The 13,498-nt window shown below is 44.8% G+C and overlaps 2 protein-coding genes across 8 annotated transcripts in view; one reads left to right on the forward strand and one right to left on the reverse strand.

Moving 5' to 3' along the window:
• Positions 1 to 37: 37 nt before the first annotated feature.
• Positions 38 to 11,047, reverse strand: RIBC2 (RIB43A domain with coiled-coils 2). The gene is made up of 7 exons (XM_077310691.1): positions 10,714 to 11,047; positions 9,137 to 9,218; positions 7,981 to 8,325; positions 6,631 to 6,749; positions 4,936 to 5,163; positions 2,633 to 2,799; positions 38 to 210 (listed from the first exon to the last, which is right to left on the reverse strand). Exons 1-7 carry the CDS (start codon positions 10,828 to 10,830, stop codon positions 129 to 131), a joined length of 1,140 nt encoding a protein of 379 aa, XP_077166806.1. The 5' UTR covers positions 10,831 to 11,047; the 3' UTR covers positions 38 to 128.
• A 113-nt stretch (positions 11,048 to 11,160) lies between these two features.
• The window catches only part of SMC1B (structural maintenance of chromosomes 1B), a 36,071-nt gene continuing 33,733 nt past the window's right edge, over positions 11,161 to 13,498 (forward strand). For 5 of the 7 annotated variants that reach the window (XM_077310678.1, XM_077310680.1, XM_077310682.1 and 2 more), the window contains exons 1-2: positions 11,162 to 11,629; positions 12,620 to 12,739. In XM_077310678.1, coding sequence (XP_077166793.1) covers positions 12,631 to 12,739 — 109 coding nt within the window. In that variant the 5' untranslated portion in view covers positions 11,162 to 11,629; positions 12,620 to 12,630. Of the gene's footprint in view, positions 11,630 to 11,723; positions 11,974 to 12,619; positions 12,740 to 13,498 lie in introns of those variants that run through there. The other 2 variants (XM_077310684.1, XM_077310679.1) reach the window with 2 other exon arrangements.

Consider the following 13,498-nt stretch of genomic DNA (forward strand, 5'->3'; position numbering starts at 1 on the left):
TTTCCACATGCCAAGAAAAACAGTGCTGACATTATGATCCCTCTGTTACATGTTTATTTCCTTCAAATATTTCCACAAGCAACATTTGAGATTCATATCTAAAAAAAAAATGACTACGGGTGCCAACTTCACCGGCTGGTTGTATTAAACTGGGTGTAATACTGGCCAGATGGAAAATTGGCATATACGTCTTCATCGAGGGCAGCTCTCCTGCAACAGAAATATTTTCAATTAATAAATGTTTTTGGAGGGATCAGATACTTAGTACATAAATGTTGCTGTTCCTTTTCTCTTTTTTTTAAAGATTGTAGAGCAGACTATAATAAACATGTTTTGTTTCTGGTACAAGTGTGATTGGTAGACAAAAAGCATCTGTTGCAAAATTTGCTTTTAAATATCCACTCCACATGAAATGCCTTCAAAAATCCCCAAAGTTTTGAGGTAACCGCCAAAGGCCTGTTTTGGTTCTGTAGCTCCCTGGGCACTTGCCAGGGAAAGGCAGATTGGCTAGAAAGAACCAGAGGCATCTGACCGCAGCACTCTTCTAAGATAGCTTATGCCGAAGATAATGAATTGGTGCTACTCCATGGGCAACAAGAGACCTTTGGACTGGATCTATCTCTCACTAAACGGAAGAGCAATTTCCATCTGTGAAGGAATGGACTTGTAGGTCCCATTCTTTCATGGTCCCTGGGAGATTAGAAAGCCCTGCGATTGTCCCAAGACTCCACCTGGAGATGCTACCCCGTTCTCTTACTCCTGAGGGTTCACCAAAAACAAACAGTGCAGTAACCACGGCCACCAGCAACTCAGAGGACATGTCATGTTAGCCGGTGCTGCACATCTGAATCTGCATGGCCATTTTCAGGCTCTGCCTACTTGCTGTGCCTTGGGTCCAGTGCCAGGCTTCATATGGTGGCGGAATGGTACGTAATGCATCTACACAACATAGACAGTATCAGTTTCCAGTTGGATGTGTCATACGGACACCTTGATTGTGCAAGGCATTCTGTTTATGGGATCCTTCCCTTTTAAAAAGGAGCAAGGAGATGATGCCAACAGGAGCACTCTGCAGTTATCTAGGCACTGCCCTAGAGCATCCTGCTTGCCTGGGCATTCCTCTGTGCAGTGGAGGGAGTGGGGTGGAGCTTTCACTCCTATTGTACCCTGCCCATTAAGCACTGGCCTTGGGCTTTGCTTATCTTTGGTCCACTACACCAGACCTTCGCAGTCTGAATGAGGTTTGCCCTGGGAAATACATGAAGGAGAAGCCTTTTCCATATAGTCTGCTCCTTCTGCCACCCCCAGGAGATGCATCATTCTTTCTTCAATCCCTGATATTCCCAGACAAGAGCACAAACTCAAAAGGAGTTCTGGTCACTGAAGCGCACGATAATCAGTTACTTTTCTTTCAGCTCTTACCAAAGCTGGGCCAGGCAACTAAGAAACAAATGGGATTCTACAAAGCATTTTCCTTGGCCAGATACCTTTGCCTAAGACTGATCCTGGAGCAAATACCACTTAGGCACAGTTTTATGCCAAAGGGGTAAATCAGGATAAAAGGCAGTAAGTTACGTAATGGTGCATCACACCATCATAGAAGGCCACTGTTATTGTATAGTATGGCAGAATGACACATTGACAGCATAGCAGGCTCCTCAGAATTTCACTTGGCTCATCATCTTGAACCAAGAAGAGCATATTTTGTCAGATGGAATAACTGCCAGGACAAGGTCATAGGCAGCCATATCTGACACTGGACTTGGAGGGATGTGTCCAGGATGCATTCCCAGAGAGGGAGTGGCTCACGTGTCGGAACAAGTTCTGGTTCACGTTTCAGCTCTGCCACGGAAGCTCACTGGGTGACTTGTGGCCACGTGCTCACTCTTGGCCTATTCTACCTCACAGGACTGCTGTTGGGAACATAAAATGGAGGTGAGAACAATACTGAATGCCCCTTGATGTCAAAATCATGACTGATGCTTGCCATTTCTTGTGATTGGCCTTGCACTCTGCTTTATGACATGCTTTTGCTCTGTACGTCAACACTCTGGTTAGTATCACTGACTTGTTAGATCCCTGCATCCCTTGGAATGTTTAGTCTCTGGCACCACAGCTAGTTCCACCTTGTGTTAGACTTCAGGTGTGAAATACTGTCCTCCTAGTTCTTTTACCTAGGACACCCTCTCTCAGTCCTTGAGACTGGAGTCTAATCCATGTACAAAAATCTTCACACCTGTTTGGCACCAGTGGAGCTGGGTACCCAGGGTTGATAAGGGGGTGCTTGCCAGGAGGTCCCCAGTCTTAGCAAGAACCCCACAATGAACTAATTGTTCCCCTTCAATAAACGACTTTTTTTTAACAAAATGAAGATTAATTATTGGAAGTGAATTGGAGATTCTCACAGTTTGGGTCCCACTGTGGAGAAGGTGGGGCATACAGACCCCTAAATAAATAAGCCAAATGAAGTTTTGAGTGGAGGAACATCAGCCAGAATGCAGAGTTTGGATGACCAGGTAAAGGCATAAGGTCAGAGCTGCAACCTTTTTATCAGGCCTGACCAAACTGGCAGTTTTGCTAGTTGCAGGTGCCAATGCAACAAGCCCCTTCTGCTCCTGTACTCCCTCCCTACCTTCTTTTCTGCTCCTGAGAAAGTTGAGCATTAAGGTTATCCAGGGCTCTTCGGAGTTCCCGGTTCTGGCGTTGCTGATGGCGCTCAAAAAGCAATTCTGCTCGGGCTGCCTGGATACGCTGCCTGTCCCACTCGGCCCTTCTCTGTTGCTCCTCTTCCTCCAGCCTCTGGGGGGAAAAAAAGAGTGTTTGTGCTTTCTTCATAGCTGCCAGTCAGGGAAACTTCTTATCTAAATGAAGAATTCGGTACAAATGGATGTTGTGCATGCTTCCTTTCAAGCTGCAGTACCTGGTCCAGAAACTGGGAAGCCAGATTATCTACAATAGCAACAATCAATTTCTTTCTTTCTGTCTTTTCTTTGGTGGTGGTGGGGTGGGGACTGAATCCAGCCCTTGGTTCCTTGTTCCAGCTCCTTCAGCAGAAGACTGGTGCTATTGAAAAGGGATCTTGAGCTTGCTGAATGAGAGTTGGTAGAATTATATGGTTACACACACACACAGACAAATCAAATGAGATTGTGGGCTGCATTAATATAAGCACAGTATTCAAGTAATGATAAATAATAGTGTCACGACTATCCACTTATAGGTATCACATTTTGAAGAAATATGGAGTCAAATTGGAAAGACCGAGGGCTGAAGGTCTTCAAAACAAGTCCTATGAGGAAATTTTGAATGAACTAGGTCTGTTTAGCTTGAAGCAGAGAAGTCTGAAGGGAGACACGATCCACACACATGTTCTCAGCTGCTCTAGAAGCCAGGACTACATCTAATGGGCTTAAGTTACATGTTGGCAGAACTTCCAGAGAAACGTCTCAACGATAACAGCAATCTGACAATGGTACCGAGGAAGGTCGTGGATTTCCCTCTCCCTCTCTAGACGTCTTCAGAGGCTGGATGACCATTTGTCAGGAATGCTCTAGCTGCACTGAGGAGTTGGACTAGATGGCCCCTTACAGTTCTAGTACTCTATGCCTGGGCAGCAAAGGACTGTGGGTTCCTGCACTGTGCAGGGGGCTGGACTAGATGACCCTGGAGGTACCTTCCAACTCTGATTCTGTGACTTTTCATGGCAACCAAGATGGCATTCTACATCAAGGTGAATGCATGTAATGTGCTTGCCACAAGAACTCTCTGAGACATATGCACCCCTGCTGGCAGGGGTGCATAGTAATTGTAGTCCATGGACATCTGAAGAACCATAGTTTGGCCACCCTTGCTCTCGCCCCAATAAATAAATCCATTTGCTCAGAAGAGCAAATGTCACAGAAAAGAATTCTAACCTGTGTACTCCCTGACATGCTAGCCTTCTAAGTGCAGTGATGCTTTTTCCTTTGAACGCCTTATGTCATGTGACTGACATTTCTCGGTGGGAAGTGAGCTTTACAGCACCGAGGAGTCTTGGTAAGCATTTTAAAAGCTTTCTGAAATACCCTGGCTGAGTTTTTTTAAGCCCATTAAAAGTCTGAAAAGGCGACAGCAGCTCACATTCCTGGGTTTCACACCTTGTGATGGGACAAACAGAACAGGGGAGCACCAGTTCCTACGAAGAGTAAATCTGCCAGAGCACAGCTTGGACACAAAGCTGGCATTGACTCATACACTCCTTTGGCACTTTGAGTTGGGGAGAGGGACTGGACAGGAGGCACTAATAGGAGATCCAAAAACTGTTTTTCCCTTCTAAGGAGAGATGGGCAATGTCCAACCACCCCATGTATAGAATGTGGAGCTTCACTGCACTCTTCTCTCTTCTTGTAGTCCCTACAACCCCTGGGAAGATCATACTCAGGATTGCAGAAACCCCTTGGAGGAACTACACTGTATGTTAGGAGGCCAGGGGTGAAATCACTCTTGCTTCCTCTTTCAGAAGAAGAGCTTGTTTTTTTTGTAGTTCTCTTTTCACTACCCGAAGGCTTTTCAGAGCGGCTTACAAACACCTTTTCCCTCCTGTCCCCACAGCAGACACCCTGTGAGGTAGGTGAGGCTGAGAGAGCTCAGAGAACTGTGACTGGCTCAAGGTCACCGAGCTGGGTGCATGCCGAGGAGAAGTGGGGAATCACACCCAGTTCTCCAGATTAGAGACTGCCACTCTTAACCACGACACCAAGCTGGCTCTGCTTGTCCCTCCTCACTCCAGCTCTGCAAGCCACATAGCTGTTTCTCTGCAGGAATCCTGCAACCCTAGGAAGAGTCTTTTCAGGAATCAGAAGAGGCTACAGGAACACAGATAAATCTCCATGCCTTAGTGGAAGGATGTCACCCAGTGGATTTTTTCTCAGTAGGGGGGGATATAATTATGAATACCAGCTTCTCAAGGACTTGTTGCATCTGAACGTCTCGTATGTCTTTCAGCTGATCTTGACTCATCCCTTTCCATCGGTCGGTAACCACTCGATGAGAGGCAAAGGAGCTGACAGCTTGCTGTGGATTTTCAGACAGCAGATCTCCTTTCAGCAAATTTGACATCTCGGCAATGTTATCTTCTAGCTCTTGCTGCTTTTCTAGTTTCTGTTTTTCTTCCAGTTCGATTGCCTTAAAAACAGAGAGAAAAACAATCAACACGCCTTATTTCAGTAAAGGTTTCTCTTGCCAAACTGTATGCTGTTCTCAGGGAGCAATCAGAAATTTTATAGTCCTATATACTATGCTACATTCTGCCTGCTGAGCCCTTCGTTCCCCTTTTGAAACTAAGCCCAAGTGCAAGAATGACAGGGTCGGGAGCAGGCATGACAGAAGTTTATAACATTATGCATGAGGTAGAGAAGATAGAGAGTGACCAGTTTTTCTTCTATCCTATACTGGAATCAGAGTCAACAGCCTCAGTCAACAATGGCTTCATTCAACAGCCTCATATAAAATCTGAAGAACATAAACAAAATAGAACCACAGAGTCATGTAGGGCTTTAAAGGACAAAACTGACACCTTAAATTGGGTTAGGGAATGGCTAGGTAGCCAATGTAACTGCTGTACTATTGGGGTTGCGTGCCCTCAACACCTGGTCCCAACAAGCAGCCTAGCTGGCATATTCTGCACTAACTGCTGCCTCTGGACACTCTTCAAGGGTATCCCCAAGTACAGTGTATTGCAGTAGCCCAGCTTTGATGGAACTAAGGCATGGATTACTGTGGCTAGATCTGACTGACCCAGAAATGGACCCTGCTGATACACCAGCCAAAGCCGGTTAGCACACCAGATCACTGCAGCCAGCTGGTTTTCTAAGGTGACCACTGTATGAAGCACTTTGTTTTTCTACTAACCCAGGGAACCTCAGTTTTGTCAAGATTAAGTTTCAGTTTGTTCACTCATATCCAGCCCATCACTGACTCCAGGCACTGGTTCAGAATATCAACAGCACTCTGGGAATTAGGTGGAGGAAGACGCTCATCTTCAAAAAACCTCAGAATAGGATAAAATAGTGTTCTGCTTATCACCACAGCAGCCCTGTGAGATCTGCTCTACCTCACCCATGATCACCAGCCACCTCCAGGGCAGAGGAAAAATGTGAACCTGGGTTCTTGAATTCCAAGTTTTAATATTCCTGTTGTTACCTGCCCTGAGCCAACCGGGAAGGATGGCTATAAAAATATAAAAAATATATAAAAATATAAATAAATATAAATAAAAATAAAAATAAACTTGTTATATTCTGTCACTAGAATATATTACACAAGGATGCTAGATGTGGAGTGTTAAAAGCTTCATGTTCAGTGATTACTTAGCAACATAGAGGGATATTTTTACATTTAAACTCACTACTTTAAAATGGTTTCCCCCTGCTCATGAAGCGACATTATTTGGAACCTGGAAAAAGATCAACAGTATTTAATGACATGCAGGGGGCTTGACACAATTACAAACCAAATGATCAATCAGGAGTGGGGTGTGGGATTACAAGATAAAATTTGTCACTGGCTAGAGAAGTGGGATGGGGAGGAAGGTGGGGACAAAGGTCAGATTCCATCTATGTTTCCTTCTTCCAGTAATTAAGACAGATGAACCTGTGTTCTGTTGAATTCTTTAGTAGCAACACAAACGGCTCGTCTTGTTTCCTCTTCTGTCTTCTGAAGGTCCATAGCCTTTTGGTCAAGCTCCAATCTGTGTGTGTCGTGCAGAGCATCTAAATGGGTGAAACAAAATTGTGCATAAAAACGTCATACTATAGAAAACCAAAGGTTGCATTTATCCCCCACTGCTCTTTTTTTTTTAAAAAAAAAAAGCTCAGATTAAAAAAGCTCTAGCTTCACAAACAAACCCACATGGCAAGTTGAAAACAGTCCGTGCAGTTGGACTACCTAAATCTGGTTCCAAAACTGCACTTGCATGAAGATCAACCAGTGACCATTGATACTTATGACTCCTTTGGTCCAGCCAAACTCATAGAGCTACTGTGAGGATAAAAAGGGGATAAGAGAACCCTCTTGAACATTACTCGGTATCTTTTAAGATTTCTATTCAAAATTGATCTAATCGCTCTTGAAATGATTAAAGAAAGAAGAAGGAAGATCAGCCCTCCCGCAGGTTTTACTGAAATGGGGCAGACAGAATGTATATAAAGGTATTAATGAATTTACTGTTTTTTTAATGATTGTTTATGTTGTTACCTGCATAAGCTATCAGGAAGGGCAGGATGCAAAAATAAATATTATTATTATTATCAAATATGGGAGAATCAGTATTACAAAAAATTATTTCCATGTCAATGAAATCAGAAACAGAAAAGCTTACATTTATAATAAATTTGTAATAGTTGGTGGTATGTTTCAGAACGTAAGAAAAAGTGAGCAGTGACGAAGTACATCACTATCTGGAAACTGAGATGGTAGTACTAAATGTGACATACTTCTGTTTTATTTCTTCTCATATACTGTTTTTTTTCTCACACATTAATATCTTTTGTCTTAAAATGTTCTGTGTAAACCGCCCAGAGCTGCAAAGGAATGGGCGGTATAGAAATTTAAATAAATAAATAAATAAATAAATAAAATAAAAGCACAGTAACACAGCCCTTTGTGCATGTGTGCGTGCAGCAGGGTGTGGCATCTCCAGCAGGGTCTGGCCCGGCTCGGTTCTCCCCGGACTCTGTTTGGCGCAGCCTTCCTGTTCCTGCTGATGCTTGAAGACACCAGCCCAGCTGAGTGACCCAAACCAACCTATCGCTTCCTGGGCCAGGGAACATGTGGCCTCCTCCTCCAGCCTGCAGGCTGACTCAGCGAACTCTGTGCTGGGGTGACAGCATGTATGTCCACAGAGAGGCTCTGAGTGCTGCCTCTGACACACGTGCCATAGGTTCACCACCACATGCCATATCAATAATAAATAAATAAATGCACTCTTCAAATGCTTATTACCTGCATATTTTCGGTCTGCCAGTGCATTAGTCCAGTCATTTTGTTGTTCCAGAAGCCATTCTCTTGTTTGCTCCTGCTGATATCTCTTCCTATTGTCGCTGTTTAGATCTTCTCCCATAAATTTCTGCAAGCCAGACACTGTACATCGAGGGTCACTGTCTGCCACACGAGCAGGCATACCTTTCTTTAAGGACTGGGGATCAGACAAGTCAAATTCACGCCGTGTTTCTGGCTGCTGATAATTCTGACGAAATTCATTGACAGCTTTTTCTATATTTACAGTGTCTTTTTTCTGCCGTTGATCTAAAATGCACATGATCTTGTCGTTCTGTTTCATTTCTGCAGCTAGGTTAAAATAACATTTGAGTTATAATCCAGAAAAAAACACAATTCATTTAATTGCTCTCAGAACTTATCAATAAGCCACTTACGAACTTAATTAACAGTTATGGCTAACAGTTCTGCAGAGAAACGTCCACCCGCAAACCAGGCCTGCCTTTGTGCCCAACATTCTGCCACCCTCACTGAGGATGGCAGAGGAAGGGATGGTTGCTTTGGGTCTTGAGTCCCTCTGTTTGTCCTCACTGTCAGGAAGGTGGAATGAAGGACTGGTGGCTGTCGAGGCCAGCCCACACTGATGTCCACTCGAGGGCAGCAATCCAGAGGAAGGCTGCAGGGGGTTTGTGCTGGGTGGCTATCAGTTGTTGCACTGTCACAAGTGTCCGCTGTGCCCAGTCTTGGGTCCATGGCATCTGCTGCATGCCTCACCAAGCCATGCTCTGCCCATTGGGGTAGATGTCAGGCATGCAGCTCACACTGCCTGCAGGGGCTTGTTGGGGCCCCAGTGGCACCCCCATAGTAATGTGCTGTGGCCACCATACCCTAAATATGCTGTTGCACCTGAAAAACATTAATTACAATTTTTGAAGCTGCCAAGCTTGCTTTATATTGTATTGACAATATTGTATTGACAGTATTATATCGTATTGACAATATTGTATTGACAATAGCATCTATTCATTGTTGCTAATATTAGGGACTAATGGATCTTTGGAACTGAAAGTTTACCACAGAAAAATAAAGCACTGATTTTTTTTTCTGTTCTACATCACTGTTGACAAATGATGACATTAATATCACTTCCCCTATAACATACCAATTGATTCATTCCATGCTCTTTGAGTTGCTTCTTGAATTTTTTTATCTTTGATTTGGGCATCCAGACCTTCCAAGTCGACCTTGGGTACAGAAAAAGAAACCCTGGTTACAACCTTTAAACCTGAGTATTCTGGGAGTGGCATTCTAAAAATTTGAAAATAAATAAAAATAAATAAAATATAACTAAAAAATTCACTATAACCACATAGGCTGCCTTCTACGTATCATACCGCACCCAAGGAATGCAGCTCAGAAGCAGTCCAAGAGCAGATACCTGTGGAACAGATGATCAGGGTAACTTTTCTGACATAGACTGTCACTGAAAAGGTAACAATTCTTGAAGCCTGCAGACATTACCTTGGAATCCACAGTACCTGCTATGCAGATGAATATAGTCAATTTAGGATTTATACTGTACTGAAAGCCAATAGAGCACAGCTTATGAGATTCTCACTCAGAGCGATTTTATTGTACACATGACAACTGCATTCACTGCACTTCTTCAAACAAAGGTATAAAATATGAACTGTTGCATGTCCTTAATATGTAAGTAGGTATGTACTCCAAAGCAGCTGTCCCAGTCCGTGGATCAGTTGGTACCAGGCTGCGGCTCCTCCTCGTCCTCCTCCCCGGCTGCTGTCTCGGGGGCTGCCCTTTGATGCTCTCTGGCGGCCACCATGGCCGGGGCTCCCCATCGGTGTGGCACTGCGCAGCTGCAGCTGGCAGCGCCCCCCAGTGGGCAGCAGGAAGTCAGGGGCGACATTCCTCAACAAAAGCCTACCCCCCCCATGATAAAAAGGTTGGGGACCACTGCTCCAAAGGACTCCTGCCCAACCATGGTTCCAGGAACACATACATAAAATGTAACAATGAATATTTGTCACTGACACTTGATTCTGTTTCAAGAACCCCTGAGAAGTTCCATTTGTCTCTCTGGCCTGCCATACAGCTAGGGGGATGAAAAAGGACAACGCAATGCACTAAATAATGTTAATTGACATGACTTTTGTAAAAAATCCACTTTCTTTTTCCATGTTACAATTGCCATATTTTGGAATCTTTCAGATACTCAGCAAAAGCTTTCCCCTCATGGGTGGAATTATTTCCCTCCTGAAGCTTGCAGACATTTCTTTTTACAAGCCGGGGACTGATCTTTTACATCGTTTTTACAATCTGCTCCTAGGCTGATGATTATTCTGTTGATTATTACTCCTCACTGATTTGGAGATTCATGTGCTTCTCTGCTCTGGATTTGTATTGGCTGGACTCCCTTTTACTTCTGTTTTTGTGATCTGCTGGGTCCATGATGACAGGGCCTCATGGTAATTGTAGTCCATGGACAGCTGGAAAGCTACAGCCTGGCCAGAGCGGCCATTTTCTCCAGGGAAACTGATCTCGGTAGTCTGGAGATGAGTTGTAACTCCAGGGGATCCCCAGGTCCCACCTGGAGGCTGGCATCCCTGGTTTCAGCAACCCTCCCCCCATCCTCGCCGCCCTGAAAAAACAACCCCCTCCCGGACCCCGCGGCCCTTCTTCGGAGAGGGACCAGGCCGGCTCCTTCCGTCCCCCCCTCACCCCGATCGTCCGGGTTCGGGCATCGAACACCCGGCTCTGGCGCTGAAGCTCTCGGAAACGCCGCCTCTGTAGCGCCGCCGCTTCGGCCAGGTCGGGCACATGGTCCACTTTGCGCATGGCGGCCGGCGACCGGAGAGATGGCTTCCCTGGAGACGCGTCATCCACCAACCGGTTGCTACGGCGGTTGCCAGAGGCAACAGACCACGCCCCCACCGGTGCGCGTTCAGTTATCTCGCGAGAGCTTAAGCCAATAACAGGCAGGGGGTGGGGGCGAGCACAGCGCTACGCTCATTGGTCGGAAAAGCCGTGACGTTGTAGATGACGTTGCCAAGGGGGGACACACGAGCAGAGGCCGTAGGGAATCCGTCGCTCGTAGTCTGGAAGGGGCTACTTCATTGGCTTGCCATCTCGTCATAGAGACTATGGGGTCTAGAGCGTCCGCAGAGGTCCCGCCGCGCTTTAAAGGCCAACGTTTATTTCACAAGTCGCCGTGCACGCCCCTTTTTCTCTCTCAAAATGGAGCCCTTGACCATGACGTCTTGAGGCGTGGTCACGTCACGTGTTCCCATTCGCCGAGAACGGCTCTCCGGACTCTCGCGAGAGTTCCCCAGTGGGAGAATTTGGCGCCCAACGTGCCTCCCCGTGCTCGAGCGTGGTTTCTGAGGGGAAGGTTCGGGCGCTGCTGTCTCTAGGCCGCCGTTCGGCAGAACCAGGCCTGCTTGCCGCCTCTTCCTGGGCTCATTATCAGCTGCTGTTTTTCACCGGAACATATATATATAAATATATATTAATGCGAGCTGTAAAGAGTGCTTGAGAGGAGGAGCCACGTAAATCCCGTCTGAGTTTCGGAGAAACGCCTGAATTCTATAAGGGCGTCCGCGTTTCCCGTTATTATTTGTTATACAACTGCTAAAAGGCACGTTTCGAGAAATGTTAATAACCGTCTCGATGGCCGTGAAGGGGAATTTGGAAATGGAGAAAAAGGACCCTTTTTGGGGTTGCCAGGGATGGAAATTCAAACCTTTTTGAGACTTTGGATGTATTAGGGTGGGTGCAGACACAGTTCAGGGGTGCAGCCCTGAAGTGATAACTGCAGGAGACATTGTTACATCAGTATTCCTGAGGGTGTGCTGTGAAGATCGATATGCTCTGGTGGCAACTGTTGCCAAAGCAACGTTTTTCAAAATCTGTACTGGCAATCAAGGCTACAGTGACAAAAGCTTTGCCTGATCTTGACCGCTTTCTAAGAACTCTTGGCAGGTACCAGGAAAGGTGTTGGGTGCCATGGTGCCTACAGACACCATGCTGAGCACCCCTGATTTAGAGATTCAGGTTTCCCTCCAATGCCTATATGGTGGGCTTTCTAGTAGGCCTACAGAACAAAAAGCAAAAAAATGGCAGGTGCTAGTTGACAGATTTATTGTTCAAAGTAACTACACATTTTGCCATATGAGCTTGATCAGGGGGAATCAGCATTCACCTAGTACTGGAACTGTCCACAGCAATTAAGATCTTTTAATTACTTTGCATAGTTCCAGCACTAGGTGGAAGCTCTGATTCCCCATCTTGAAGCCTGCACAGCAAATTGCACAGGGGAGTGTACAATAAATCTGTCGACTATGACCTGACATTTTTCTGTTGGCACATTGCTGGGTGCAGCCCATTTTTACTTCTTTCTAATAGGATGCTATGTGGCATGCACAGAAGGGGATTCTTTTGAATGTGACTAGGGAGAAAAGGTGAAGAGTTTATCTACTGGTTGCTACTTAACGTCTTTGGTGTTTATTTTTCAGTAAATCTTAAACTGGCTTCTGCTTAATAGTGAGATAGATGACTACCTATTTGTTTTATGCAAAGCTATCTCACCACCTTACCAATGAACAATAATGCTCCTTTTCTCTTCCAGTGCATCCAGAGATGGGATACTTAAAACTCTTGATAGTAGAGAATTTCAAATCATGGCGGGGACAACAATGCATTGGCCCATTCAAGAAATTCACTTGTGTCATTGGTCCTAATGGTTCAGGTAATAATGGTTCAGCTATTTCTTAATCCTGAAATTTTCAGATCATTGATAATATCTCATTTCCTTTGGGAAATCTCCACTTTTTGATAACCCCGAGAAAATGTGACATTTAATCAGCTTCGTGGGATTTGTTGTCTTTGAACTGCCTCAAGTGGCGTTTGGAGAGCGTACATTGAAGCTTCAGTGTTTGGAAAGAGACTGCCTGGGAATTACAATTCCATAATGGAAGACAGACACCATGTAAACTAAGTAAATAGATTGTTCTTAAAAAAAAACTACTTAGAGATTAACCTGAATTAAATCAGCCTCCAGAGAAGGGCGGAATAAATAAACCTGAGGTTTCAGCAGATGGTTTGTAATTTTATAGGATCAATTGCCTTTGCAAATCAGTGTTCTAGGGTCATTATATTAGATGTTAAAAACAATTTGTATGGTTACATTTTGGGACCAAACAGGTAATTTCCCCTCTTCATAATAGCTTCAGTTTGGTTAGGGAGATTCCACTCAAGGTGGGGGTTGTAAATCTCCAACTCCGATATGCCATTTCCTCTATTCACATTGCTCTCCCAAATCTTTTTCCTGAGGTAAAAATTCATGTTAATTACTGGTTTCTGTTGTCTATTTTCACTTCTGGTGAAAGGGGAATCTGCAGTAGTGAATGAAATGGGGAATAACACTCCTGAACAGTGCTGCTTGTAGCTCTTTGAAACAAAGAGATATTTGAAGATATTTAACTGGATCTCCCATATTACTACTCTT

This window comes from Paroedura picta, chromosome 14 (assembly GCF_049243985.1).
Source record: "Paroedura picta isolate Pp20150507F chromosome 14, Ppicta_v3.0, whole genome shotgun sequence".
In the NCBI taxonomy this organism is placed as follows: domain Eukaryota; kingdom Metazoa; phylum Chordata; class Lepidosauria; order Squamata; family Gekkonidae; genus Paroedura; species Paroedura picta.